We start from the raw sequence: 14669 nt of genomic DNA, 5'->3' as shown, positions 1-14669 counted from the left end.
CTGAGCCCCACCTTGAGCTCTAATTCCTTTACGTGACCATGCCATACATGCTGACATGGTCCTTATAATTAGTAAAATAACACGTATTTTAAACACTTCATTCGTCGAAGAGCCGCACTCAAGTAGCCAATATGTCGCATGTGTCTCGCGAGCCTTAGTTTGCAACCACCGGTGTTTAATACCATGTAGTAGATGGTTTTTCAGGAAGCTGAAAATGAAATAAAAAGAATATTGTTTAATTGAATCGTGAGCCTAAATTTAAACGGAGTTTACAAAGTATCTGTGGGCATTTGAAAGGTAAGCGGTGACTTCGGTCGAGTTTTCCGAACTAGTTCGTAAAAAAAAAAGATTTTTGCGGTACACAAATCAGTTCAATTGTGTCCTCTTCAAAATGGTTTGCATTTACTTTTTCAAAAAAATTTTCTCCTATTCCACATTCAGTCTCACCACTATTTTTCCAAAATGAGCATTCCATTGGGACCATGGATGATAGTCGCCAGTGAGGTCATTTCGAAGCATAGTGAAGAGATTAACAACTATTGTGACGTCATCTAATGCAAAAGCTTTTGGCAAGACATAAAAACAGACACGTTTTCACGAGGCAAAAAAACTTTGAGAATGTATTCAACTGCGAAAATGAAAAATACTTGCGATAAATTGGGCGGGAAATATTTATTTTTCAATTGGTTGGATTTGTTCAAAAAGTATTTTATATTATGGTGATCAATTTTTTGGTTATTTATTATGCCGTGTTGCGCTTCTTCATTATTTATTCAACGTTTGTCCAACGGTTCAATGGTCCAATTCAATCGGTGTCCAACTTCAGGGCAAATGTGTATATTATAGTGAACTGTGTGTGTTTTTTTTTTTTTTTTTTTGGTACAATATTTTTTACATTTTAAGTTTTCCAGTAATGTAGGCCTCACTGGGTCGCTTGCCCGTACTGAGGCCTTCATTTTATAATATGAAAATATAATCTACATTAAACATTTAAAGAAAAAATAATACATTTAAAATTATAAATACATTATACATAATAATATATTTGAAATTCAAAAATAATACATTGAAAATAATCTTGTGTGTTTGTGAGTGATGTATGTTTATATTGGTTTTGTGTGTTACGTGTGGGTTTTATTTTTATTTTATGCTATGACATTTTGGTAATATTGTCTTTTTTGTTCTTTAATCCATTTTGTAATTTTGTGTGTGAATTTATTTTTATTTTCCTCAATTTTAATTTCAAGTTTTACACTGTTGAAAGCTTTTATAGCATGGTATTGGTTGTGTCTTTGTCCAAAGCTTGAATTTACTGTCGGAGTTTTTATGTTTTCTTTGTACGCTTGTCTAACTGGTCTGTTAGTGTTATTTTGTGTATGTTGAAATTTATTTTTTTGTCAAAAATGTAGTTTAGTAGTTATATCGGACGTGCAGAGCCAAAGTCATTATGAGATAACAAGATCTCAAGTTTTTACGATGTCCTTAATATTTTTGATAAAACCATTTAGATATCTGCGTCAAAATAAATATGATACTATAATATTATTCCACATCCTTAATGTGCGACTGCTATAGTTAATATTAATGGATTTTCGGCGCCACCATACATTTAAAAACTAATGTTTTTGTTTTGTTCAACACAGTGAAGAGATAAGGGTGATCGCTAATTACTCTCATTGAACATGTGTGAAATTTAATGTATAATTTTGTCCAATAAATAGAGAAGTAACTGGTACAAACAGTCACTTCTCATCCGAGAGTTCTCGGGAAAGTAATACTTGTTTGATTTAATGTTTTCCTACTGCCCCTGCAAAAACTCTCAGATCAAGGTGTCAATGTGTGCCGGTGCCCTATTGAATTTGCAGTATTTGTGCGGGCTTCACTAACTTGGTCCCGTACAAATTGGTCCTTCGTGCCGGTTCTACGCATTACGCCTTTAATCGTGCTTCAGTAAAGATGCCTTCGCTTCGCAGTGGCCATAAAATCTCTACGTCATCCGTGGCGTCGCGATCAGCAACCAGCGTTCCCGCAGACCGAGACAAACGTATGTCTCGCCGAGCCCCGGACCCTACTTCCAACTCTCCGACTGATGTTCCCATTAGCCAAGATGCACCCCAGCAAGCTGATCAAGCTATGCTTGCCTCGGACTCCATTGAACAATCAACCACAGCTTGGGGTCCCATCCTGACCCACAGTTCCCCGGCCCCCCAGGAGTCCGACGGAGAGGATGATGACCAACGGTCAGAGTCAACTGAGGATGCAATACAAATGTTGCGCCGTGAGTTGCGCACTCGAGAGAAGCAGCACGTTAAGCACACCGCCAACCTACTTGCAGCCCTGGCAGCAGCAACAAAGACATCCGCCGCACTGCAAGCAGGCCACCAACCTGCCGATTCCAGGTTCATAACTACCCAAGCCCCCGTGGCGCCTGGAGCGTGGCCCGCCTCGAATGCCGGCTACGCTATCACAGCACCCGGGCAAGCCTCGAATGCATGCCCGGTGCAAACAGCGCCTGGAGCGTGGCCCGCCTCGAATGCCGGCTACGCTATCACAGCACCCGGGCAAGCCTCGAATGCATGCCCGGTGCAAACAGCGCCTGGAGCGTGGCCCGCCTCGAATGCCGGCTACGCTATCACAGCACCCGGGCAAGCCTCGAATGCATGCCCGGTGCAAACATCGCCTGGAGCGTGGCCCGCCTCGAATGCCGGCTACGCTATCACAGCACCGGGGCAAGCCTCGAATGCATGCCCGGTGCAAACAGCGCCTGGAGCGTGGCCCGCCTCGAATGCCGGCTACGCTATCACAGCACCCGGGCAAGCCTCGAATGCATGCCCGGTGCAAACAGCGCCTGGAGCGTGGCCTGCCTCGAATGCCGGCTACGCTATCACAGCACCCGAGCAAGCCTCGAATGCATGCCCGGTGCAAACAGCGCCTGGAGTGTGGCCCGCCTCGAAAGCCGGTTACACTATCACAGCACCCGGGCAAGCCTTGAATGCATGCCCGGTGCGTACACTGCCGGGAACACGGCCCGCCTCAAATGCTGGCCACGCTATCATAAAACCCGGACCCGCCTCGAATGCACGCTCAGTGCACATACTGTCGGAAACTACGGGACACACGGCACCCGTGGCAAGCATTCCCATAGCCGATTATACTCTACCACAGTACCCCGAGCGACAGCCCCAAGCAGCAGTACCTGGAGAAGTGGAATTTACGCATAACAGATCGCAGCAATTCCCTACGAGTCAGGATTTTTCACCACTGTTTCCGCCACTGCCTACGGCCGATGAGACAGCACAGCACACTCACGAGTGGGTGCAAAAAGGCGCTGATCAGCTGTCCCAGATCACCTCAGCAATAGCAGAGGGTTTTCGCACGTCCCGTGCCCAAGAAAGCCCTCGCACGTTAGAGGACGATACACGGATGGCCGCCTTAATCGCAAGGCAGACCACGGCCAAGGATCTTCCCCTCTTCCTGGGTGACCCGCTCGAGTGGCCCACATGGAAAGCCCAGTACACCCAATCCACAACCACTTGCAGAATGACTTCATCTGAAAACCTCATCCGGCTGCAGCGTGCACTAAAAGGGAAGGCTCGGGATGCAGTCGGCCCTCTCCTCATGGATCCCGCTCAAGTTCCAGAGATCCTCTCTGTCCTCGAGCAGCGATACGGTGGCGCCAGCGCAATAGCCACGCTGATGTTGGAAAAGGTGAAAAAGCTGCCGTATCTCACAATAGACGCAACCCTTGAGGACCTGGCAGACTTCTCCGGAACCGTCCAGAACTTGGTGACATCACTTAGGATCCTTAGGACTGACGGATACCTGACCAACCCCACCCTACTGAATGACATCACAACAAAGATGCCGATTACGCTACGGATGACCTGGCTGTATGAGACACGTGGTCTTACGAGTCTAGCTACAATAACTCAGCTGGCAGCATTTCTGAAAAGTATGGCTAACGCTATACCCAACAGCGGGATGATCGACCCAGTGCGACCTCGACCGCGACGGACCGAGCAGGTGCATGTAGTAAACGGTGAAGAAGTTAAACCAGACTCTAGACCCGCTGAATTTGTTACATCGCGTAAGAGGAGTGAGCCTTGCGAAAATAAAATGAACAATACGCGTAAACGCAAACTGTCTAGTGAAAGTTGCGGCCAGTGCGGTGGCAACCACAAAACTCGCGAGTGCGCCGAGTTCGCGGAGAAAAGTCTCGCCCTCCGGTGGACAATGGTGCGACAGAAGAACCTGTGTCGTAAGTGTCTGGATCGACACCACTCACGGGACTGTAAAACCAAGGCATGGTGCGGCATAGGAGGGTGCAGATCACCACATCACCGTTTGCTTCATGACCCACAGTTCGTACCGGAAGGTGCTGTCGGTGAGGTTAACTTGTGACGCCAGACGACGGACCGGAGCGTGCTGTTAAAAATTGTGCAGGTTATGTTGGGCGTCCCCCAAGGAAGCAAAGTTTTGGTGTTCGCGCTCCTCGACGAAGGCTCAACTGTGACACTTGTCGACGCTGACATCGCGACACGGATCGGGGTGAGCGGCCCAGTCCGCGGCATACGGATCCATGGCGCCAAAGGGATGTGCACCTCTGACACACTCTCCCGCCGAGTGAAGCTGACCATAAGAGGATGTGATAGCAGTGACACCTACCACATCATCGCCAACACGATCTCTGACCTCAACCTGCCAGAACAACAGGCCCAGGGAAACCTTGTCACCCCAAAACTTTTGATAGGGCAAGACAATGCTCATCTGATCGTTTCACGGGAAGTGCGCGAAGACCATGACACTACGCGAATAGTGTCACGAACCGCACTGGGGTGGATCGCCCATGGGGGTGTCGGGACTGGCAGTGACAATAAATCCACGACGCTGGCACTACAAATTGAATCAGCCGCAGATATCCGCCTAAGAGAATTGGTAAAATGCAACTTTGCCGTCGACTCTCTTGGCGTAACTGCCGCGGTGAGAACCCAGGCAAGCGAACAAAGGGCCATCGCACTAATGAACACGACTACCCGGCCTCTTCGCACTGGGAGGTGGGAAACTGGCCTCCTGTGGCGTAATCCGGAAGCCACATTGCCTGACAACCGGCAGTGCGCGCTGAAACGACTTCATTCCCTTGAGAAGAAGCTGGCAGCAGATCAGAATCTGGCAGCAGCCTACAGCGACAAGATGAGCCAGCTGGTCAACAAAGGATACGCCAAGAAGCTGTCTAAACTGGAAGCGTCAACAACCGCACCCAGAAAATGGTACCTGCCGCACTTTGCGGTGACAAACCCCAATAAGCCAGGGAAGATCAGGATAGTGTTTGACGCCGCCAGTCGATGCCGAGGGACCTCCCTTAATGACCAGCTGCTTACCGGCCCTGACCTGCTGTCTTCCCTCTTAGGGAATATTCTGCGCTTTCGAGAGGGAAACATCGCCATTGCCGCAGATATCAAGGAAATGTTTCTGCAGATCAAGATAAGGCGGGAGGATCAGCTGTCCCAACTCTACCTCTGGAGATTACCGAACCAACACGAACCTGATACTTACCAGATGTCATCTATGATGTTCGGAGCCACTTGTTCACCGAGCAGCGCCCAGTTCGTCCGGAACAAGGTAGCCGGGGAATACGAACATGAAAACCCGATTGCCGCAGCAGCCATTCGTTCTAAATTCTACATGGATGACTACCTAGATGCGGTAGACAGTTGTCAGGAGGCTGCCTCACTCGTCCACGGTGTGAGCACCCTCCTCGCGAAAGGAGGATTTCACCTAACTAGCTGGGCATCTAACAGTCCAGCTGCCATAGCCGGTGTTCCCACAGAAGACCGGGCCAGTTCCACAGTGCGGATCAGCGGTGGAGGTACGGAGACGGAACGAGTGCTCGGACTAGTTTGGGACCCATCCACTGATAACTTCCTGTACTCATTCTAAGAGGCGATCACCCCAGAAGTGGCCACGCGACCCACGAAAAAGCAGCTGCTCTCAATAGTAATGAAAATCTTCGACCCAGTAGGCTTCATTTCCTGCCTTACAATCCGGTCGAAGATACTGCTGCAGGCCGTGTGGCGCTCGAGTATAGGCTGGGACAACCCCATTACCCCTGAACATACACAGAGGTGGACCGAATGGCTGAGCCTGTTGAATACACACAGCATTTCAGTTCCGAGACGCTGCCTCCATCTCAAGCAGAACAGCGTGACCCTACATCTCTTCTGCGATGCGTCAGAACAAGCCTGCTGCGCTGTCGCCTATTACACCGAAGAAGTAAATGGATCCCTACAGGCGACATTTCTGGCCAGTAAATGCAAAGTGGCGCCACTGAAGCCCCTCTCCATTCCCCGCCTTGAGTTACAAGCCGGACTCATCGCGGCAAGACTAGCCCAGACCATCCACAAGGAAAGCCAGGCCCGTATATCCCAAACGTACTTCTGGACAGACTCTGCAACCGTATTGTGCTGGTTACAAACTGACCCACGTACGTACTCTGCCTTCGTGGCAAACAGACTGGGCGAAATAGATGAGTTAACCAACATACTCGACTGGAGATGGGTGCCAACCAAGCTCAATCCCGCTGACATCGGTACAAGGGACTCAGATGTGCCCGACCTATCACCCAAAGGAAGGTGGTTTACCGGCCCGGCCTTTATCATTTTACCTGAGAGTGCGTGGCCAAAAGAGCGTGCACCTGTCAAAAGGCCCGACGACCAGACACTAGAGGTTAAGCCTCACTACGTCGGCCTTCTATCAACTGCAAGGGAAGCCTTACCATCCATCGAGAGATTCTCCTCATGGCAACGGCTGATTCGTGCAACAGCATGGGTTCTCCGCTTTGTGAAACAATGTCGGATGAAAGTTAACAAATCTGTAGGGGGCCCACTGCGAGCGGAGGAGATCAAGGAGGCGGAAGACAGATGGATAAAAAGGTCTCAGGAGGACGCCTTCAATACTGACATGACCACCCTCAAGCAAGGCCAAATGCTGCCGACTGGTAGTCGTCTGAACCCATTAAACCCCTTCTTCGGACAAGACGGCGCCCTGCGGATGGGTACCCGGCTGCGAGCTCTAGCGAAAACGAAGTGTGTAGCACGGACTCCCGTCATCCTGGATGGAGACCACCCGTACACTCAGCTCCTGATTCGCCACTACCACCAGAAGGCGGACCATCCCAGCACGGAGAAGACGGTCGCAGAGGTGCGGGGCGATTTCTTTGTACTGCGTCTGCGCACTACAAGCAGGAAGATAGCACACGCCTGCCCCACCTGCCACATAAGGAGAAGCAAACCCTCTCCACCACTAATGGGGGCGCTACCACCACCTCGACTGATGCATCACATCCGCCCATTTACACATTGCGGACTCGACTACTTCGGGCCTATGGAGATCACGGTTGGCAGACATCGGGAAAAACGATATGGAGCCATCTTCACTTGTCTCTCGACCCGCGCCATTCACTTAGAACTGGCCGCCTCACTGACCGCAGACTCAGCCATCATGGCCATACAGCGGATGACTGCGCGAAGGGGACAACCCGCAGCCATGTACTCCGGCAACGGAACAAATTTTCATGGAGCCGATGCAGAGATGAGAGACGCTCTGGTATCATTGAGCCACGATGCCAGAATGCTTGATGCCATAGCCACCCAGGGCATTGAGTGGCATTTCATACCTCCAATGACGCCCCACATGGGGGGAGCTTGGGAGAGGCTTGTACGGTCAGTAAAAAGAGCCCTGAGCACCACACTTAAGGAACGGGCACCTAGAGAAGAAACCTTACTCACGGCCCTGGCAGAGGCTGAATTCACAGTGAACAACAGACCACTCACTCACATATCAGTTGACCCACGCGACGAAGAGCCTTTGACCCCCAACCACTTTCTTCTAGGGTCGGCTGGAAAGCGTCCCCTCTTGTCCATGTTTGGCAAAAAGGAAGAGGAAATATGCCTTCGCCGCCAGTGGCGTATCGGCCAGCAACTTGCAGACATATTCTGGAGGCGGTGGCTTCTAGAATACCTTCCCAACATGGCAGCTCGGCAAAAATGGCACAACCCGGTCACACCCATTAAGAAGGATGACCTGGTGGTCATTATGGACTCCACGCTGCCACGGAACAGCTGGCCGCGTGGCCGCGTCCTTGAGGCCGTGCCCGCCGCCGACGGACAAGTCAGGACAGCCCGTATCCAGACAAGTTCCGGAATATATGTTAGACCGGCCATTAAAATCGCCGTCATACTACCTGCTTCAACAACACCAGCCGATCCAATCACCAGCACGACAACACCTGCCTAGCCGAAACCCCTTGCAATGACATCAACTGCAAACACGAGACGCTGGGATGAAACAGAACACGCCCGATGGAGTAGCTGGGCGCAGCAGAGACTGCACCGTGGGGAGTATATCGGACGTGCAGAGCCAAAGTCATTATGAGATAACAAGATCTCAAGTTTTTACGATGTCCTTAATATTTTTGATAAAACCATTTAGATATCTGAGTCAAAATAAATATGATACTATAATATTATTCCACATCCTTAATGTGCGACTGCTATAGTTAATATTAATGGATTTTCGGCGCCACCATACATTTAAAAACTAATGTTTTTGTTTTGTTCAACACAGTGAAGAGATAAGGGTGATCGCTAATTACTCTCATTGAACATGTGTGAAATTTAATGTATAATTTTGTCCAATAAATAGAGAAGTAACTGGTACAAACAGTCACTTCTCATCCGAGAGTTCTCGGGAAAGTAATACTTGTTTGATTTAATGTTTTCCTACTGCCCCTGCAAAAACTCTCAGATCAAGGTGTCAATGTGTGCCGGTGCCCTATTGAATTTGCAGTATTTGTGCGGGCTTCACTAACTTGGTCCCGTACAGTAGTGTTTGAACGTATAATTGGCGTATATCTAGTACGTCACAGCTGTTGAATATTTGGTCTGTATCAGTCAGTCTATGTTTTTTTAGTATTACCTTTAAGATCGTTTTCTGTTTATATATGTAGAAGTAATTTCAGAGTGAATCCTCTTAAGGCCGGTATTTTACTACAATAATTAATAAAATTAAAGTGGTTTTGGCATTTAGTTTTTGTTTAACCGTCGAGTACCATTTACAAAGAATTACTAAGCTTAGCCCATCATCCCTATTGATATCGAAGGGTTTTTTGTGGATGTCAGTTACCTCTTTAATTAGGAGGAAACTCAACACGGCATAGTGAGCCAAAAATTAACCAAGGTAATAAATACTTTTTGCCGTGAAATCTCAAATCATATTTTGCATATCTATATTGTTTTATAGATATTTAAAAAAAGACTCAAACAAAATAAATAATAATACTTTTAATTATGAATTTGAACTATACAAGTGACAAAAATGATTGAGTCTCAATTGCCGGTAAAACAGATATCCTGAGTTCGATTCCCAATTGACACCGTTGCCTTTTTATTTTTCTGTGTCTTGTTCTGTTTCATGTTTCGTTTAGATTTATTGGTATCATCTTCATCTTCAATAATTTTATTTTACATTATCAACTTAATTTTGTAACACTTTAAATCCACGTGTTATTTCTGCACGTATTCACATTCGTACATCCGGACGAGACACCATGTCAGGTACTAAGGCTGCTCCCTGTGTAATGTTGGTAGCAAGTAATTTGGCGTTATTTACAGCTCCCATTCACATAACGGACTTGCGGAAACGGCGCACTATCCTCGCCGCGGACTTCATATAGAAAATTGTGGTGTCGCATTTTCGGCCCGGGCCATAAACATCTTCCCAGGAATAAGCTAGGGTAGACCTACACCTGTAGTAGACTTGCTACTTTTTTAAATTTTTGTGAGAGATCAATAGATAAACTCCGCACGGAAAAAAGTGAAGTTATAATAACCTTCATAATACGTTTGTGGAATTAAATGTATTTTTTAGTTTTAGGTAATGTGGTATTTCTACAGTTTACAAGAAAAAACAATTGGTAAGTGACAAAATAATCGTAAAAAAACCCTCTATTATTTATAACAAATTTTTAATATTTTTATCGAAGAAAGCAAACACTTTGTGGCTTGATATTATATAAATAAAAAGAAACATTGTTTTGAGCCACTTAGTTTGAGTTACATGGGTATATTTTCATTGTCCTGAAGAAGGTTGAGTGCAACCGAAAAAGGTGGACCTATATAATTCAAATAAAGTGATTTAAGCAAGTTTTTTGCATAATAATTATTACACAGAAGAACTTAAATAAATAAACTGTTTTTGATAAATAAATTTGATTGATAATATTACAGGGTTTTGCAATAAGAGGTGTTATTTTGATATTCAATCGTAAAAGATCAATAGTTTCGTTGCTTGTATGGCACGTAGCGCCGTCTTGTTGAAAGTAAACGTTGTCCAGATCAATACCATCCAATTCCAGCCATAAAAAATCATTAATCATCTCTCGATAGCGCAATCCATTCACTGTAACTGTTGCTCCAGTCTTATTTTCGAAAAAGTAAGGTCCAATGACTCCGCCGGACTGTAAACCGCACCAAACAGTTACACGTTGAAGAAAGAGAGGCTTTTCAACAATAACTCTTGGGTTTTTCGAGCCCCAGATGCGACAATTTTGCTTGTTGACCAAGCCACCGAGGTGGAAATGGGCCTCATCACTAGAGATGATTTTTCGATGGAATTCCGGATCATTTTCACGCATTTCAAGGACCTAATCGACGCGTGTATCGTTCCATTTTTATTAATAACGTAGTTTCTACTTGTCAAATGTCAAAAAATTACAATTTCAAAAGTAACACCTACCGAAATAGCGGGCTATTCAAAATAACACCTCTTATTGGAAAACACTGTATATAAGAAAATATTTAAAAATTAAAATATAGTTCTACAAATTAAGCTTGATAAAAATAACAAATAATCATAAGCAATAATTAGTCGCCTGAAATATCAATATAAATTGAAAATATCTCCCGAGTAAAAATAAATGCCGCCAACGGGAATTGAAACCGTGCCTTCTGATGTCCGGTCAGGTGCTCTGTATCCACTGAGCTATGTCGGCTTATTTCCAACCCGCCAAATGATTCAATATGTAATAGTACCTCAATCAACAATTACTGCTTATTATATTTTTTCCACCTGTAAACAACCAATTTTATTTTGTATGAAAGGCTTTGTTAGTGCTAAATTTCTCACTAGATGGCGTTGAGACATATAATATCTTCATTTATTGGTGAAATATTATTATTTTTTAATGATAGATAATGTTTACAAGACAAGGTTTTATGCATAGCATAAAGGATAACAAATAATTATAAGCAATAATATTTCAGGCGACTAATTATTGCTTATAATTAAAAAAAAAATTCCTTTATGCTATGCATAAAACCTTGTCTTGTAAACATTAGTTTATCATAAAAAAAAATGATAAAAATAAACAACAAAAATTTATTTTAGATTTCAGGGAAATCAAGCCACCAAAAATTTTTCAGTTTCAGTGCCGGCAACCCGGGCGTTTATTTAATTTCATGGTTGTTTACATTGTTTCTTTTCTTTTACCCGCCTCACTAGACAAAGTCTGTTCCGAGGCGGGTTAATCACATATTATATTTGTTCTTAATCTATTTTAATCTATTACTTTAAATACTAAAAAAGAATAGTATCTTGTAGTCACAAAAAACGTGTGAAATTGCAAAACAATCTAATTATGTAAAATTTTCATATTTCTAAGAATTTAGGTCCTAGTCTACTCTAATTCTTCATTCCGTTATAGTTGTATGGAGTTGGTAGCTTTATTGCTTGCGGAGCCCAATCATAAATTTAACGTTACAACCAATTTAGCTCAATGTCAATTGTGTTGTAGTTTACAAGTCTTTCATGTATTCCTGGGATTAAATCGGAACTTCTTGAGAGCCTGATTATTTGTTCTCATTTCAAGAGTTCTGTTATTGTTTTGTATTTGTTGTTCGTTTGAAGTCCTCATCGTATTTGATTCTTGATTTTCTATTTATAAAGATAAAATTTATGTCTAGTTCAGTAAATAGTATTTTTAGACAGCTTTGGACTTTAGTACATACTTAAGATAGGTAAAATGATATACTTCGTGAATACAAATCATATTACGTAACACACCTTCGAGGATGTTTTTATTTCATTTTATTTAGACCCTCAGCAAAATCTTAATTCACTAAGAGTCGCACAATTCCCACTCATGCGTAGGCAGCCAGGAAACTGTCACAAGACCATATTTTATTACATTAGCTCTACACAAAGAGGTCCCGAGGAAAATGATTTTCCTCGAGACCTATGTTATCTTTGGGAATGCTGTGTGAAGAGTATTTTAATGTATTTATTAGAGGAGGTTCTGGGAAAAAAAGGTATCAGAGATGGGTAGGTATCTGGGGGTCAGTGTGTCCAGGGGTGATGGACGTATGAATCCATCCCTATTACTGCTGTGCAAGGTAATGGGTCGAGAGAGAGTCCGGCTGGAGAGGTCAAAAGGTTTCCTTTAATCAGTCTCTACTGATCCAGTAGGTGAGCAAACGCATCCGCTGCCAAAACCTAGACAAACCTCACCCCATGAACTCGGGCACGGCTTCTTAATGACGAGAACTAATTGTTGAGTTTGGTGTATGAATTGAAAATAATATTATAGAGTGTACAAATTATATATTATCGTTAGTAGTATAATTTGGCATCATTAAAAATAGATTGAGGACGATTTTTTTGAGGTATTCAGTTTTTTTTAACAAGAAATCTTTTTCTTGAATAATATCAAATTCGTATTTTTTTACTTCTTCGGTAAGATTATTTAAATATTTTAATCATTTGTAATTCTAATTGTTGTGCGTATAACAGTGTCTTACTTCTTCTGGGATTCTTCTCTTTTACCGACTTTTTATATGAACACAGTCGAGAATTTCATTCGCTTGACGGCTCCATGTCTTTCTTAGAAGTCTCTGACTTTAACATTTTAGAGATCGTGATTCGAGGACCCTTCTCAAAGTCAAAAATTAATTTCAAGCTATTAAAATCATAGTCTTTAACTTCCCTACAGAATGCTAAGCCTTTCCACTTATGTTAAACATGCTAATCGTAAAAATATTATGTGTATTCATTATCATTGCATAAAGGATTTTTTCTAAAAACGCTTACTTTATTTTTTACCATAAATTTAATCAATAGCAAAATATTCAACAGCGTCATAATATTCCCGTTCAGTTTTTTTGTACAAAAATATGTCGAGAGATAACTTTTTTGGAATCGCACAATCTAATGCTAATAAGGTTCAGTATAAATATTTAAATAGAGAACTGTATTATAACCCGAAAATATAAATAAACCCAGAGGTTTTTATTAAATTTAGAAATGTTTAAAGCAATGCCTTTAAGGATATACTTAAAAGAATTCGTAATCTGCTCTTTCATAGATGACGCTAAATTGATTATCTTAGGAAAAAACACTGTTTGCAAGTTATGCTTTGGGAGAGCGGGTGCGATGATTTCTAATATGCATTAACAAATAGTTTTGATGGACTGTACTGCTTCTGATTATACTTTAATATAGGATGTTAGAATCAATGACTTTCCCCAGCACTGATGGTAGTTGCTCTCTCTACGTTCACTGTTACAGCCTACTGTAGACATAACCCGAGGAAGAAAATTGTTAGTAGGATATGGTGGACCAGAATAGGAAAGAATGTGATAAAAAGTTCATGTATTTAAAAATTTTGATTGATAAAAACAGCGGTTTTACTTGAAAACAATTTCAACGGTGCGGTGAGCAAAACAAATTCGTCGTGTTGAGTTGAGGGGAGTTATTTTATAGCACTGCACTAAACCTCTAAAAATACGAAATAACAACATTTAAAGTCTACTTCTTACAGTCCAAACTTATGAGTATAGATAAGCTTGTCTTCCCGGATCATAAATACCCGCGGGGTATTTCGTGCTCCAAAACTGTTTCCGCTGATTTATAGTAATCGCCGCGTCCAGATATTAGGTCGTAGCCGCCTCTACGAGTAGAGCAGGCTCTACGGAATTGCTACGATGGGCATCAAAATTCAGAATTGTTTCCAGAGAACAAATATAGTGGAGATAAGGCCTTAATTATTGCAGCTATACAGAAACAATAGTTTCTCTAGCCAAATTTAAACAGAATCTTCTGTGAAGCCGACAATTCAAAGTAGCGGATCCGGAAAATCTGAAGTTTCTATGTAGCAGCCATTGTTTTCATAATATGTATATCTACTTGGACATGTTTTAATAAGTAGCTCAAAGCGATCTAAATCACTGGTTTTAATAGTGAAAAGGTTTGAACTGTTTTTATTTTTATTTTTTGGAATAACTTTATTGAGTTAACCCTCAAATTGTAATATTTAATTGCTAAAGACAATATTAGAGATTTTTAAACGAAAATCTGCAACAGAAAAATCAGAAAAGGATACGATCACATCTAGGACTCGAACCCAGGACCCTTGCCTTGCCGGGGCACCGCTCTACCACTGAGCTAAAGAGACACTATCCCCTTCGGTCACATTTAACTGATGCGGTGAAAAATGTGCGGTGAAAATTGAAGACAATGTTGGTAGTTCTTATTCTAAGTATGATACAGTTAAATGTGACCGAAGGAGATAGGGTCCCATTAGCTAAGTGGTAGAGCGGTGCACCGGCAAGGCAAGGGTC

At 43.3% G+C, this 14669-nt stretch overlaps 2 protein-coding genes across 2 annotated transcripts; both read left to right on the top strand.

Annotated features, from left to right (window-relative positions):
- Positions 1 to 1956: 1956 nt before the first annotated feature.
- On the top strand, positions 1957 to 5937 carry LOC149419855 (uncharacterized). The gene is made up of 3 exons (XM_089637555.1): positions 1957 to 2278; positions 2930 to 4258; positions 4466 to 5937. The coding sequence occupies exons 1-3, from the start codon at positions 1957 to 1959 to the stop codon at positions 5935 to 5937; spliced, it is 3123 nt and encodes a 1040-aa protein (XP_089493681.1).
- Positions 5938 to 5997: 60 nt separating this feature from the next.
- On the top strand, positions 5998 to 8292 carry LOC149419854 (uncharacterized). The gene has a single exon (XM_089637554.1). It carries the CDS (start codon positions 5998 to 6000, stop codon positions 8290 to 8292), a length of 2295 nt encoding a protein of 764 aa, XP_089493680.1.
- Positions 8293 to 14669: the final 6377 nt, after the last annotated feature.

Source organism: Hesperophylax consimilis, chromosome 11 (assembly GCF_061612785.1).
Source record: "Hesperophylax consimilis isolate HC1 chromosome 11, BYU_Hcon_1.0, whole genome shotgun sequence".
Lineage (NCBI taxonomy): Eukaryota > Metazoa > Arthropoda > Insecta > Trichoptera > Limnephilidae > Hesperophylax > Hesperophylax consimilis.
Note: the sequence above shows the minus strand (reverse complement) of the source record. Positions and strands in the feature narration are given on the sequence as shown.